General features: G+C 38.9%; 1 protein-coding gene across 1 annotated transcript in view; it reads right to left on the bottom strand.

Moving 5' to 3' along the window:
- The window catches only part of LOC145764794 (E3 ubiquitin-protein ligase rnf213-alpha-like), a 55,863-nt gene that overhangs the window by 5,796 nt on the left and 35,750 nt on the right, over window positions 1–14,317 (bottom strand). Inside the window, 11 exon segments of the mRNA XM_082576474.1 lie at window positions 1,953–2,069; window positions 2,151–2,234; window positions 2,477–2,521; window positions 2,793–2,961; window positions 3,040–3,245; window positions 3,629–3,746; window positions 4,160–4,259; window positions 4,850–4,992; window positions 5,191–5,366; window positions 6,468–6,624; window positions 6,892–14,159. Of these exon segments, the coding sequence (XP_082432600.1) occupies window positions 1,953–2,069; window positions 2,151–2,234; window positions 2,477–2,521; window positions 2,793–2,961; window positions 3,040–3,245; window positions 3,629–3,746; window positions 4,160–4,259; window positions 4,850–4,992; window positions 5,191–5,366; window positions 6,468–6,624; window positions 6,892–14,159 (8,583 nt within the window).

Genomic DNA, 14,317 nt, shown 5'->3' with positions numbered 1-14,317 from the left:
TATGTGTAAGTACGTATGACAAGCACATAACCCTGATAAGTACATATCACTTATCGTTCCCACTAAAACTAACTTTGAATCTCGATTTTGCAATTTGAAAAATCAAAAAAACAGATTCGATTTATTTGCCATTCCATTTTCAATGGATGTCAATACTGTGCCACATGAGATGCAAATGGAAATAATTGAACTTCAATCATCCAACATAATAATCATTCGCTATCTCCGCTTACAGCAGATTGCGCATCAACATGGGTTACTTGACAGGGCTCCATGTGATTTTATGAGCTGTACTGCTTCCATGCTGGCTCAAGGCAGATTGGAAGAGGGTGATATGTCACCAGATTATTACCCGATTTATCTTCACTGCATTATGCAGGAAAGAACACAATCGGTACCCCTTTTAAAGTCTTTGGTATGACCCGACCTGGAATCGAACCCAGGGCTACCAGCACCAGAGCCGAAGACAATAACCACTGAGCCACGGGTGCTGGTATCATCCAACATATTGAAGGCCAAATACGATTCAGTTCCAATTGCCAACTTTTATAAAGAATATGTCCAGAAATCCACCTATCCTCATCTGTATGACAATGCAAAACGTGTAATGTGCATGTTTGGAAGCACATATTGCTGTGAGCAGCTTTTTTTAAAAATGAATTACGCAAAGAATAAACTTCACACTCGCTTGTCAGATCGTGATTTGAATGACGTATTGCAAATATCATCAACAAAGTTGCCAGTTGATTTAAACACCTTGGCCATGACACAGAAACAACATCATCCTTCACATTGATAAATGATAAGTAAATAAAAACAATGCATTGCGTTTTAATACGTGTTTGATAATAAATATGAAACAGCAACAAACACGTCTCATTGCGCAATAGACACAGGAATAGGAGTTACAGGTGCGCCATGATTTTAAGGATAATGTGGCGATTGTTTATTGGTTAAAATTTATGCGGCCCGCACGTTACCGGAAGTTTGTAGATTTGGCCCAGTAGTACAGAAATTTTGCCGACCCCTGCCCTATAGATTTAACGTCGTCTCGTTTATTATATAGGCAAAACTGAAAGTAATCCCAGGCGCATTTCTGAGTTGTATAAACGCTATTTGGAACCAATCACGTTCATTACAACCCAAACAAACGGTTATTTAACGTTTACTGGCCTAGTAACAATCAAAATACGACGTAAAGCAAGCCTTAGGATACAATTAAGATGTAGAATAAATAACTTATGCTTTGCGTTAATATATTTGTTGACTTCAACAGTATCAGACTTACTAACTAAGCTACTAAGTACAAACAACAAAATACATAGGCTACATTGTTTTGCTTAACAAACTAGACGAATAAGCAAAACAAAGCCATCGATGAACAAACGCAGATCTTTATTATGGTAGGCCTACTATAGGCCTACTGAGCAACACCCATCAAGGTACGAAGGCCATTTATATAATTACAGAATACAAAGTTGTGTTCTTCAATGAAGTAACTGCTCAAAATTTTATCCTTGTTACGGAAGAACGTAATCTTGGTTCGAAATTCAATTCCTGGTAATTTCAAAAATTCGAAAAAACTAAGTGCATGCTTGGAATCAGGGGCCCTAAAATACTCTAAATTGACTCTCACCTTTTGTGCCAAAATTTTTTTGTTGGCCTGTGTAATCAAACTAGTGTGTATCAAATGAGTGAAGAGCTTTTTTTTGGAACTCCTTCTCTAATTTGCCGTTTTCGCTACCTTTTCAAAGAAATTTGGCTTTTAAAAGTGGGTGGGCCAGGCCCACCCAGAAAATAAAGTAGGTGGGCCCAGGCCCACGAGGCCCACGTGTTTCCTCCATCCCTGCAACACATGCCGACGATTACGTGGAATTCAGTCATGCTGTTCCTGGTTTGGTGAAAATTATATACATTACTTAAACAAACTTACAATGACAGCAAATACCAACCTTGGCAAGGAACTGTATGACAAGAGTGAGGGTTCTGACAGCTTCACAGAGGTTTGGTGTCGACGCAACACCAACCAATGCATCGATGTCTTGACACATCTTCAAGGAGAGAATAATCTGCGAAACATCAAACAAATGTAGACCTAGATTGCTGCTAACGTTGGCGGCCTATGCAAATGGTTTGAGCTCGTTTCTAACCTGGTTGTTTGCAGCATTGTTCCGCACAGTATCATAATCATTGGCGAGGCCCACGTCCTGAGGATACCGCATCAGTTGAATCGTCTGTTGAATAATATTAACTTTGTTAGAGAGACTGAAGCTCTTTAAAACTTTTAAAAATCTATCCAAAAAATGAGTTTACAAAAGGTTTAAATCTATTTTTAACGATGCTATTGTCAAATATGTTGTACAGTACAACTCGAGAAAATAATGATTGGTAGATGAAGTATTCTGCTGTGTAGTAGGCTATTGTATAAAGCAAAAATTGCAAAATTAGCAATAAGAAATAAAAAAATTCTTCGCACCTCTTTCTTTATCTCGGCTTTACGCAAAATGAATTTTTCCATCACCTGTTGATCATAAAATAAATCAGTTAATTGCCCTGGTAGTTTCCTCGCAATAAAAGTATTACGACCATCGTCGTCATGAACCCCACGGGGTGCTTCTAAGAGTACACTTCTGTTTGTACAAGAGGGTTTGCACACAAATGCACCAGTAACTTTACAAATAAACATTGCAAGATCTGATCATAACATTTCAATATGCTATCGCACATTATCGAATTGATTACACGAAGATTACTACTTTACAGCTACTGGAAAGAAAAAAGTTTCAGTTTACTTTTTTCTCCAACAAGCCAAGGTTGTAGGTGATGCTGTGTTTGTAACCAGATTCTTCGGCTGTTGTTTCGCATTGAGAGTTTTGCAGCACGAGTGGCATCAAGTCCTTGTTCTCGTTTATGCAGATAATGTTTTTCTTGGTGCACTTTGCCGTGTCAATTGTGACAAAACTAAAAGAAACAAAAATATAAAACAAATTTTATATCTTTCGAGAGTTCAAGTTCAAAGCTTCAAAAGTTGCTGCGTACCTGGGTCGAGGCTTGGTGAGTTCTCGACACCGATGAAGAAGGTTGTTTTGCTTGTCAATTAAATACTCGGCCAAAACAAGAGCACAGCATCCTCGTCCTTTTTTACTGGGAAGGCACATTGATACGGGACTTTCTAGATTCATGTTCTCTTTGAAGAAAACACGCGGCGTGATGTAACGGTCACAATTCGGGAGAAGGTCACGCACCTGACAGAGAACATTTTATGAATTTGTGCAATGATAAAAACCAACCTTTCATTTCTTAAAGTTGAAAATTACAAAATCTATTCAATCAAATAGAGACTTAGCCAAAAAGAGACTTAGCCTAATGGAGTAACAGATCTTTGTCTACCGTACTTAAAATTTTGTCTTCAGGTAGGATTTCAATGATAAATAATAAATATATTAGCTGTATCTTTAATCAACGAAGATCAGTAGAAACATTCATTCATTCGAAGGGTTGGATCTCTTACAAAGCACACCCTAGAAGAACTGCGACAGTGGGCTGAAAATCGCCAATTATGGAGGCGTTTTATTGACGCTATTTTGCACCCTGCTGGTGTGAAACAAATTATTATTATTTGACCTACTTTGTTCCAAATTCTGATGTACAACTTAATCTCATCCTCAAAGAAGTAGTTATCTTCTTCCAGATAATCTTGAAGAGAAGTTTTATCTGCGTCCGACATGTCAAGCTTTTGACGATATCTGAAAACAAAAGTAACAACACATATTCTATAAGGGTTCACCTTAATCACTTTTGAAGACTTTGTGTCGTGCTCACGAATATGTGAATTAAGCTTGTCGCTCACGCAAGAAACAACAACAAGTTCGTACAGAGCGTATGGTAAGAACTTTTTATTGTTGTCTCAACTGATCATCATCCGTTTGTCCCTTCTCCAGTAGATGAGACCTAGCGTTCTGTGCTGTTTCAACTAAGACAAACAAGATGAAAGCAAGGTGTTTGGAACATAAAGTTGGTAAGTATTTCACTTCAAGATCATAAGATCAACATCACAAATTTATCTAAATTTGAACAAAAGTAGTCATTTGTTATACATATCTTCAACTTTCGAAAACCATCACAGCTAGAAAACAGACAAGTTACGGTTCGTTCTCACCTGGCGATCAAGGTCGCCTGTAAGTTGAGGACGGCTGGAATGTGTTGGATAAGTTCCAGGTTTTCAACGCTCAAGATCGTCTTCAACACTGTTCCTTCACCTGTAAAATAAACTCTCCCATCAACACAAACACGAGATGTATTGATAGACGATTGATAACATTCTTCAGCAAAGATACCCATCTTCTTTTATTGTCGCACTTGATTCCAAGCATTGACTGCCTCTTGCATGAAAAGTTTCCAAGATTCTCTGTTGTTTGCTGTGTGTATTGTATGTTGGTGTTGGTTTTGTCGGTTTGTTGGTAGGCCTACTTAATGGAATTTTCAAACGGAAATTAAGCATTAAAATGCGTAAACTGAACATTCATTCCAATGTTTCATTCCTTTTTTTATTTTTTGCAAAATGACCAAAAATTGGAAACACTGCTCGAGAAAACGTCACCAGCGACTAGCGACAGCAATATCAAGTCTTTTCGCGCGCTGGGTTGGAAATTTCGGACGCGTTGCATCCCAAGGAGTTTTGCATGATAGTTTTACACGTTTACTAAGATATTCGTTGAGTAATAGTAGCAATGTTACTAGAAAGGTGAAGTACGGTAGTATAATGTAGTAGCATTGCTAAAAATTAAATTTTTATGTCAAAAAAGTAAAATAAATTAAAATAAAGCATTGCTTGAAGAAAATGTTGTACCTGCTACAGCGGCATCAACAGCTTCCAATTTTTGCCGCAAGTGTTGCATGTCGACGTGAATGCGATATCTCCACAAGTTCGGACAATCCCATTTCACCAAATGGTCTGGCACATTTTTGTCCAAAACCAATTCGTGGACAAGTCTGCAGCAAGAAAAAGATGTAAATCAGAAAAATGTTATAGTTGAAAAAATATACTGTTCAACCAGTACGCTACACTTTACACTGCATCATCAAACGAAAAAATCCATTTTATTCGCAATGTTGGCACATCAATGGGGTTATAGGATTGGCGCAGTTATCGAATCTCAACACCTTTAACAAAAGAACCACTTGTCTCACCGCTTAAGGGGCTTTTCTGCCAGCTTTCCTGTTTCAATTAGGAGAGCTTGTGCTCTATTAATGAAAGCATCTGTGTCTTTGAACACCAAAGAGAGGTAGCTGCGTTGAAACTCTTCTTCCCAGACTTCTCTGGCAGCCATTGTTGTAAAGTTGGAGTTTTGCTGCTGGCCTACAACCTAAAAAGCGTTTGAACAATTCAATATGTGAAGGTTTTGATGAAAAATATTTTCATTCAAAAACAGAAACACTTCAGAAAAAAAGGTGTTTTTTATTTTTAAGCAAGCACAAAAAACTTAACCCAACAAGGATCAGCATTCAGCAGTCCTTAAAATTTCAAATCTGGAAAAGCCAATTGCCACCAAAGACATAGAATCGACACCGGTAGCTTTGTCTGCACAACTAACAAAAAAGAAGTGAACAGTATTTTGATGCAGCCAACTTAAAGAGCTCATGCAATTGATTGAGTTTCGCTTTTAGCAGCATGATCGTTGCTTACTTCACCTGAAACAGATCGTTTAAATCTGCCTTGTGAAGATTGAAGAGCTCACTTTGTAGGATAAATTTTAGTGCTAATCCATAACTATACTTAAACAGTATCTTAATTAACTGTCGGGTAAAAATTACACAAGACAAGGACATAAATAGGCCTTACAATACCGCAAGAATACATTCTCTTTTGGCAAGAATACAAAAATATTCCATAACACCTCAAAGACATGAAGTTTAATCCTATTAACGATTGTTAGTCATGGCATTTGAAGATTAGTTCATTAGATCCAGCTACTGCAGATCACAAACACCTGTTTTGTTGAATTAACATTAGATTAACCTAAACTGTAAGTGTAAATCTAATGCGAGCTGTTTGAGATAAAGTTATGAGATTTTGAGTTAATCTCAGTTATCACTAGTAGTCCAGTTTTAATCCGGTGACAACGGGGACATCACCGGATTAAAGCTGGACTACTACACTACTACAGTTATGTGAGAGCTTTTTGGTTAATAATAAAAAAACATGTTGTCGAAAGTCCGAAACTATTAACTAAATAAAACCACTCTATTCCAAATAGTGACTATGACGTAACGCCAAGATTGCGCAACAACAAAGTGAGCACTGAGCACGCCAACCATTTAACTAAGCCAATCAGACTAATACAAGAGATAACCGGTAAGATGTTATTCTCTGAAAAAATTGTCCCCAGGGAACAACAAGAACCGCTGAAGAGTAAATTTTAATCCATAAAAAAATAAGACTGACTGCATTAAATAATGAGACATACCTTTGTAGATCTCATTCTATGAAGAATTTGGTGCATGACGATAAAAGTGTGATCAATGCTTCGTCCGAGACATTCGGAAAGCTCATCCAGATCTTTCATCAAGTGTTGCAGGAGGATTGTGAAGACTTCGTTTTGCTCTTCATCAGCTTTGATCATTCTGAGGCAGAAAGAAATTTTTGTTTGCAGTTTTCAAGAAATACTCTTCGCTTTTCTAGGTATATAAATCAATACAAACCTTAAAAACCTTAACTAGACACGTTTAAACATGCAATTTAAGTTTTTGCAGCAAGTTAAAATTGTCACAAACAAGTAAAGGTAAAATAAGTAAACCTGAAATATGTTTTTAGAAATTAAGTGCAAATTTGATTCAATAAAATTCCCAATTGACAGGTAGTGTATAAGCATTGTCATAATCTAAACTTACTTCTTGATGTCATTTCCATGTCGTGCACCAAGCAGCATGGCAGCGTGAAGACAGGCTCTGGTGGCACACACCGATAGTTTGGTTAATTTTCGTTCAGTCGTCACTGGCGTTCGTTTATCTGGAGTGCTTAGTTTATATCCGACTTGTGATTCTTCTGTTATTTCACCAGCCGTATTTCCAGCATGCAAAAGCCCGTACTTTTGGCCTCCAATGCGTTGGTGGCATTCAGGGCATACCCCGGCCTGTACAGGATTTGTGCTTTCTCCAATAAAGTAGACGTGGCCGTTTGGACAAAGATATGACTTTGGCGAAGTGTTGTGACTGATCTCTTTTTGCAACACTTCCTTGACCACGAAGAAGTTTGATGCTGGCATTGTTGGTAGAAAAGCACGCAACATCTGACCTGGATTGGTGATGATTCGGGCAAGTTCAGCTAACAAGTTCTCTTCACTACAAAGCAAAGTTACTCCAAAGTTTTCTAACAGTTCAATGATTTGGTACTTCATCTGTGAAGTCATGTCACCAAATGGAATATTATGTAAATCTCCTTTTGCAACATCATTGAAGAACTGCTGATTAATACGGCCAGACAAGTGCATCTGTAACCGTCCGACAACAAAGTCGTAAGCATTTTTCCGAAGTTCTGTTTCAACATCACCATGAGCCGCCCACACGGACAATGCAAGAAGTATTTGTATAATACTGTCTGCAGATTGTTGCAATTCATGAACGATTTTGGTGAAAACCGGCTGGAAATCTTCCTCACGCGCGATATTCATAAGCAAAGTCTTTGTCCTCACATAACCTTCTCCACAAAGAACCAACAAGTCGGATTGCAAGTAATGATTTTCTTTCTCAGCATCTTTTGCAGGAATCAATTTCACTGGAATGAGTGGTCGGTAGGTGCTGTTCATAAGCAGAGTCTGGAATGCATTCATTCCATGACGACGACACAGTATCTTGATGATGTATTGTTGCATCACAAGGTACTTAGGATCCGTGCACAGCTTTCCAACATCATTCATGAACCAAAGCATGTGCTGATAGTCTTTGAAGTAAACTGCTCCTTGGTTTTCCAACGAAACTATGCAAGACACAGCAACTCTTGCAATGTACTGAAGTTTGGCACTGAGATCTAAATGCTGTACTTGAGTTAAGTTCATGGTTGGTTTTATTGTACATTCGATGAGAAGCCTCTGAGCATAGGCAACCTTTACATTGCCATCATCGTCGTCGTCATGTGATCTATACGACTGATTTTCAAACAGATCTTGCATGCATCGAATGAAGATGTCCATCAAAATTCCTCTGTCACTCAAAACGGTTTCCATAGTCCTAAAGTGCTCGTTAAGTTGATTTTCCACAAGTGTTGCATCACAGCGAAGCAAGAGGTGAAGAATGTATGATCGTGCAGTTGGATTTGTATCATAATTGCTCAAAAGAGGTGACATGTTTTTGGTGTTATTGTCACAAATTACAAGCTTTTTCAGAATAAGAGTGATACTTTGATCAGGTGGTGGTACTTGTCTTTCTGCTGCGGAATGTGGAGAAGGAAAGCAAAATGTAGACAAATATTCCAACAAAAAACTGGTGCAGGCAGACTTAAATGCTTCCAATTCTTTTCTTTGCTCTATCGACAGTCGTATTGGTTGCAAATCTTCAGGCTTTTCAATCTTTATCCTGCAGATAGGGCAACTTGTATCAGCAGCCTGAAAGGGAACACACTTTTGGCAAACATAGTGTTTGCAAGGAAGAAGCACGGGCACAGATATTTTGCTTGATTTGCATTTGATGTCGTTCCAAGAACATAACAAGCGCAGCTCAATGTCTTCAGTGCAACCTTGCAAAGTCTTGGTAATGATGTTTAAAAATTTGAGATTGGACAAGTCTTTGAATTTACTTGCACCCATCCAAAGGCGTCTAGCCAGTGGTGCAAGGGTAGTAAGATAATTTTGAGTAGTTTCCTTTGCAGCAGAGGTTGGAATCAGTTTATCGAGAAATATCTCAACAAATGCAATTTGCTTCCACGATTGCTTCGTACTGTTGTGAGAAACGGGTATGAGAGCATCAGCGACCTGCTTCACTTTATTGACCAACGATTTCCACAGTTTGCATGTCTCCCACTTGGCTATGTCTTTTGATGCTTCAGTCTGTAACTTTTGAAGAAGAGTTTTAAACGCCAGCTCGTGCATTATCACTTCTGAAGTTCGCGATTGCTCTTCAACCCAGTCATGCCTATTCGTGAGAATGTCGGAATGAACGGCTACAACGTCTGAAAACTGTTGCAGCTGCAAATGAATTTCCATGAAAATGATGAATACTTCAACGAGAGCGTTGCACTGTGTGTCTCTTGCCTGTTTTTGTCGTGCAGTGAACAATCCAAGAATGCAGTCTTGAACTGTTTCATACTCCATTTCAAAGTTTGTGTCTTGTGTGTTTGACTTGTACAAGAAGTGAACAAGATCGTGAACAAATCGCTTCATTAGTGGCATCGCACTTTTCTCACATGCCAGGACCAAGAATCCTTGTATGAAAGAATCACTAACTTTTGTGACAAACAGTTCCCGTACGTTAACCAACTTTCTTTCTTGAATGATCTTCCATTGTTTATCTAAACTTTCAAAAACAATCCGGAAAAATGGGAAGAAGCAATTGAAATGAAATTGCCTTTTAACAACAAAATCAGTGTTACTCGCAACATAAGACCAATGCAAGTCAAACAATTCACTTGATGCAAACATTTGCAGCCAAAGGTCAATCAAACTGTTGTCGGTAGCTTCATCAGCGATGATGTCAAGGTTATTGTCCACATCTGCACTGCTGATAATTTTAGCTACTGCCACTGCAAAAATCTTTCGCAAATAAAGCCAAAGTGCATTTCTGAATGAGCCACCTTCTTGAAGAGACTGTGCAGAACATGCCACTTGAACTATCCAAAAATCTTGGTTTTGTCGGCGATTTTCTCTGTCTTGCAAAAGAACAAGAATTTGGTAGAAAAGAATTTGACTGAAGTGTTGTGACACCGCACTTTTGAAACACAACTTGTTCATGATTTTGATGCGGTTTCTTCCTTGTAAGCCATCTTGATTTCGGAGCTTAGCCATCGCATCACGAATGCATTCGTTGAGCAAGAGATGTAAATTCAAGTTTTGATTTTCTTCTTCTTTGGTTTGTAGTGCTTCATCCAAAATTTCAGGAATGCTCTTTCCCCACAGTGAACTGACAGGAGCAATGTGATCTCGCGTAGGTCTCAACTCATCAATATACACAGAAGAGCACGATGGGCTGTGGAAACTTGTGAATGATGCCTTGTGCTCAGATGACACATTGTGTCTTTCCATAGTAAATAGAAATGCGACAACAATAGTTGAAGAGAGATGAGGATTTTTCTCCTTAAATTCTTTGACTTTATTCATGACTGAATACTTTGCGCAAGCAATAAGACTGCTGTGCAAATGAGCTTGCGGACACTGAATAAGCAAAATGAACGAAGATGAAGAAAGATCTTCTATTTCATCATTGTCACGATGAGTGAGAGCAAATTCAAAAAATTCGTCAACTCTTCCTGAATATTCCTGTTCTGTCTGAAACTGTTGCAGTGTCAAGAGCATCACGCGATTTTCAAGTTTCAGAATTCGCTGAAGTTCTTGACGATCCTTCTCATTTAGCACCTGAGCAAATGATGTTATTTCAAAAATGCTAACTTGATTTCGGTGTTCCAGATCTTCTCTCAGTTTCTTCCATAAAGTGTCATGGTGCTGATTAGTCATATAGACACTTTGGAATGTTTCTGCTTCGCGAAATAGTTCAGACTTTGACAACCGACAAACACCATCCAAAGACGCAGTTTGTAAGAGAGTTTTTTGAGCAAGTTCGTACTTGTTACCTCCAATACCATCATCCACTGACAACAAGGCTGATGCTGGAGTATCATCTTTGTAACCAGCAAATGTGTCTTCCACTGTGAAATCAGATTGTTGAACATCATCTACATTTCTTAACTTTGAAAACTTCATCAACCACTCCTTCAGACGATCAACAAGAGTTTCGGCATTTGGATCTAAAACACTGTTCATCTCAAACACGTACTTCTCCAACCTGTTGATGAGTGGAATCGGAAATTCGTTGTAAACAATTTCCTTTTCTTCGATCACAATTACTCGAAATCCAGTGGCAACTCTACATTTCACTCGATGGCCACCTAAGCCGAGATCAATGAATCTTTGATCAGCAAAAGTGACGTAATGTTGGTTCAAAGCGTCATACAGAGATTCATAAAGATCCCTGAGATTGAGCAGCACAACTGCTCGTCCTCTCTCCATGCAAACCTTAATCCTGTTGATGTTCCTGCAGACTTCAGTGTAGTCGTGATCGTGGGGAAAGCTAGAGCCAAATATGACTTGATAGTCTTTGATGTTTCCCATAACTTCGTGCAGGAGACTGACAGCGGAATACTGCTTTGTCAAAAGCAACAGAAATCGACTTTCAAACTGGGAATTCAAGTTGCTGTAAATCAATTTCGTTACTGAGATGCGAGGTGGTTGAACATCTGAAAACACTTTCATGCAGTGGTGTTTGAAAACTGGCAAGACATCTTTCGAATACCCGCTGAAGTTGCGCATCACGGCAGTAGCAATTTCAATGAAATTCAACTCTTGGTTTTGAGATACTTTAGCAAAAAGCATTTTCAGCAAAGCATAATAATCTCGCAGACCAAAGAATTCTTTCTTCTGTTCCTTGTATATCTCCATGTAGGCATCAGTGACTGCACTTGCCACGCCAGTTGCAACTTGAAACTTTAACTCGTCTGATTCAAAAATAGCTTGGGCTGTTTTTTGCAAATCATTCTTGGATGGTTCTCCACGAGTCACAAAAATCCCTCGGTTCATCTTGGCTGGATCAAGAGCCCAGTTCGATATTCCAACAAAGCCGACCTTGCAGTGAGAAGGTACAACCAATTCACTGTCAGTGGAAGCATTCTCTAATAAAGGATGAAGAACTTTCAAAGGCATCTTTTTTGAGCTATCAGCCAAACCTATTTCATCTAAAACCACCGTGGCTACATAACGATCCAAATCGCGTTCTTTTTGCAAGTGTGCACATTGACGAAACACCGCTTCAATTCCTACAGCATCGGAAATAGCACTGCACTGGAAAGAAAGAACATGAATTTCTTTTAATTGCTGGAACAATTCACTTCTCGAATTCCGACCTTGCATTGCGTCTGTGACTATGGTTTTAGCCAAAGACTTTGAACTTCCAGGCTTACCGACGAGAAAAAGAGGAATTCGCATTTCAGCACAAACGACCATCATGAAGACATTTTCTCTCAATGCTTCGTTCCTTGCAATGTCTTTGTCAAGCTTGATTTCGTTAATAAAAACACTTTGGCAAGCTACAATTTCGTTCAGGATGTCTTTCTCTGAAACGTGTATGTTTGTCGTTTCTCCGATTTGACGAGACAGCATCACTCTGTATGACTCTTTGTCATGAAGTGTGGCGTGATAACACATTCCCAAAGCTTCGATCAAAGCCCTTATTCCGTAACTGATGTCGGTCTTGGGAAAATGAGCCTTTTCCATTTGCAAATCTATCATTGGGTTGAGAATGAGCAGATGTTTGTAAAACCATTTGAAACTTTGAATCGTTCGTTCCACGTCTCTCAGACTCACGAAGCTGCAAACGTCGCGTCTCTCTCGCATGTACACTTGTGATGCAGCTAATGATGAAGAAATGGCTTCAACCACATCGGCGGAAAGATTGTTAGGTATGTTTTCATTGGCTTTGATGCTTTCTTGCAGATTACGAACCATCAAATTGATGTAGATGGCTTCAGTGTCATTGTTCAGTTGACCAAAGTCCCATACCAAAGGTTTCATACTGGGTGGTAGTGAAATGACTCTATACACCAATTGCCTCATTGGAATTCCAGCAAACTTGTCTGAAGTATCACAAGCTTTGACATGAAAGCCTAAACCAAGCTGTTCCATGTTTTCAATGACTTTTGTAGAGTGGGCTCTGTAAGGATTGCAAGCAGCGACAATCTTCAAACCTGTGTCAAGGAATCTCTCTCCATGCACAGTTCCATCACACACGATTTCCTTGATGGCGTAGATGGCTTCGGTTGTGTTGGCTTCATCCAGAAACAACATGGTTTCCAGATTACCAGTGGATTTATTTTCTTTCGCCAATTCAATCGCTTTTCGAACTTTTTCTTGTATAATCGACACAGTGATCCCACCATGTACTTTCACCACAACCATGTTTTGGATGTTTTCGTTGTCTCCTCGCTTCAATTTGCTCATGAATTCCACCATCCTCGTCTTCCCACATCCTGTTTCTCCCATCACGACAACAGGAATCCCACATCTAAATCTCATGTGAATAGCGAGCATTTTCAAGACATTGTCTGTTGTCAGTTCGTAAGTCGGATCTGGATCAAACACATTGTTTACTCCGAATACTTTAAGCAATGTTTCAAGCTTCTCAGTTCTCTTCAATAGAGCAAAGTCTTGCTGCAATGGTACTTGATATCTTAGCAAGTCCTTTACAAGTTGACCGTCCATAATTTTTTCTTCAACAATTTCTTTTGTTTTGGGATGACAAAGATCTCCATGTCGATTAATGCTGAAATGTACAAAGGACAATGATGCATGATCACCATTGAAAAATAAATAAGGATGAAATTTGCTTTCCCATCGACGGCGTAACTGATGAAGTTCAAAAACAGTGTTCTCTTGATTTTCTTCATCGTCTTTAACTTCATAATCCATATTGTCATCATCATTATCAACATTAAGCGACGGAGTCGCAAAGTCTTGCGACATTCTGATCATGAAACGAACAACAAATTTTCTAAAACCATCCATACCAGCATCACTGACAAGTGCCTTGGCATTGTAGAAACTTGATTTTTCACAATCTTGAAGTTGAACGTTAAGAAATCGTGAAAAATGGCTCAATTCAGACCAAGATGGATCCTTTATGCTGCAATATTTCAGCAACCTTTGCAAACATTCAAGTGGATTGTCGACAGGTCTTTTTGGATTGTATGTAAATTTGTCAAGATCTTCTTTTTTCGTGTACTTTGCCAAGTACTGGAATGGGCGTTGATACATTTCGCTTCTGAATAAGATTTTATCCATCAGAACTTGATGCAATGGTGATGGTTGATTGGGATTTTCCTGAAAGTGTGTTTTCACATCACCAGGGGACAAACAGGTGACAGTTGGTAGAAGATCAAGCAGGTTGGTGAAGGATGGAATTCCCTGTAGAAGAATGAAGCACATAAACAAAATTGATCAGGGCTTGAAACAGATTACGACAGATTACAATCAAGTATACATACATGCATAGGCGTCGATTTTTTCTTAGAAGAGAGGAATTCTGGGTGGGCGAGGGTTTTCAAACAGAATTCAATTTCATT

Source organism: Aplidium turbinatum, chromosome 1, assembly GCF_918807975.1.
Source record: "Aplidium turbinatum chromosome 1, kaAplTurb1.1, whole genome shotgun sequence".
Lineage (NCBI taxonomy): Eukaryota > Metazoa > Chordata > Ascidiacea > Aplousobranchia > Polyclinidae > Aplidium > Aplidium turbinatum.
This window is presented reverse-complemented; position numbering and strand designations above follow the sequence as displayed.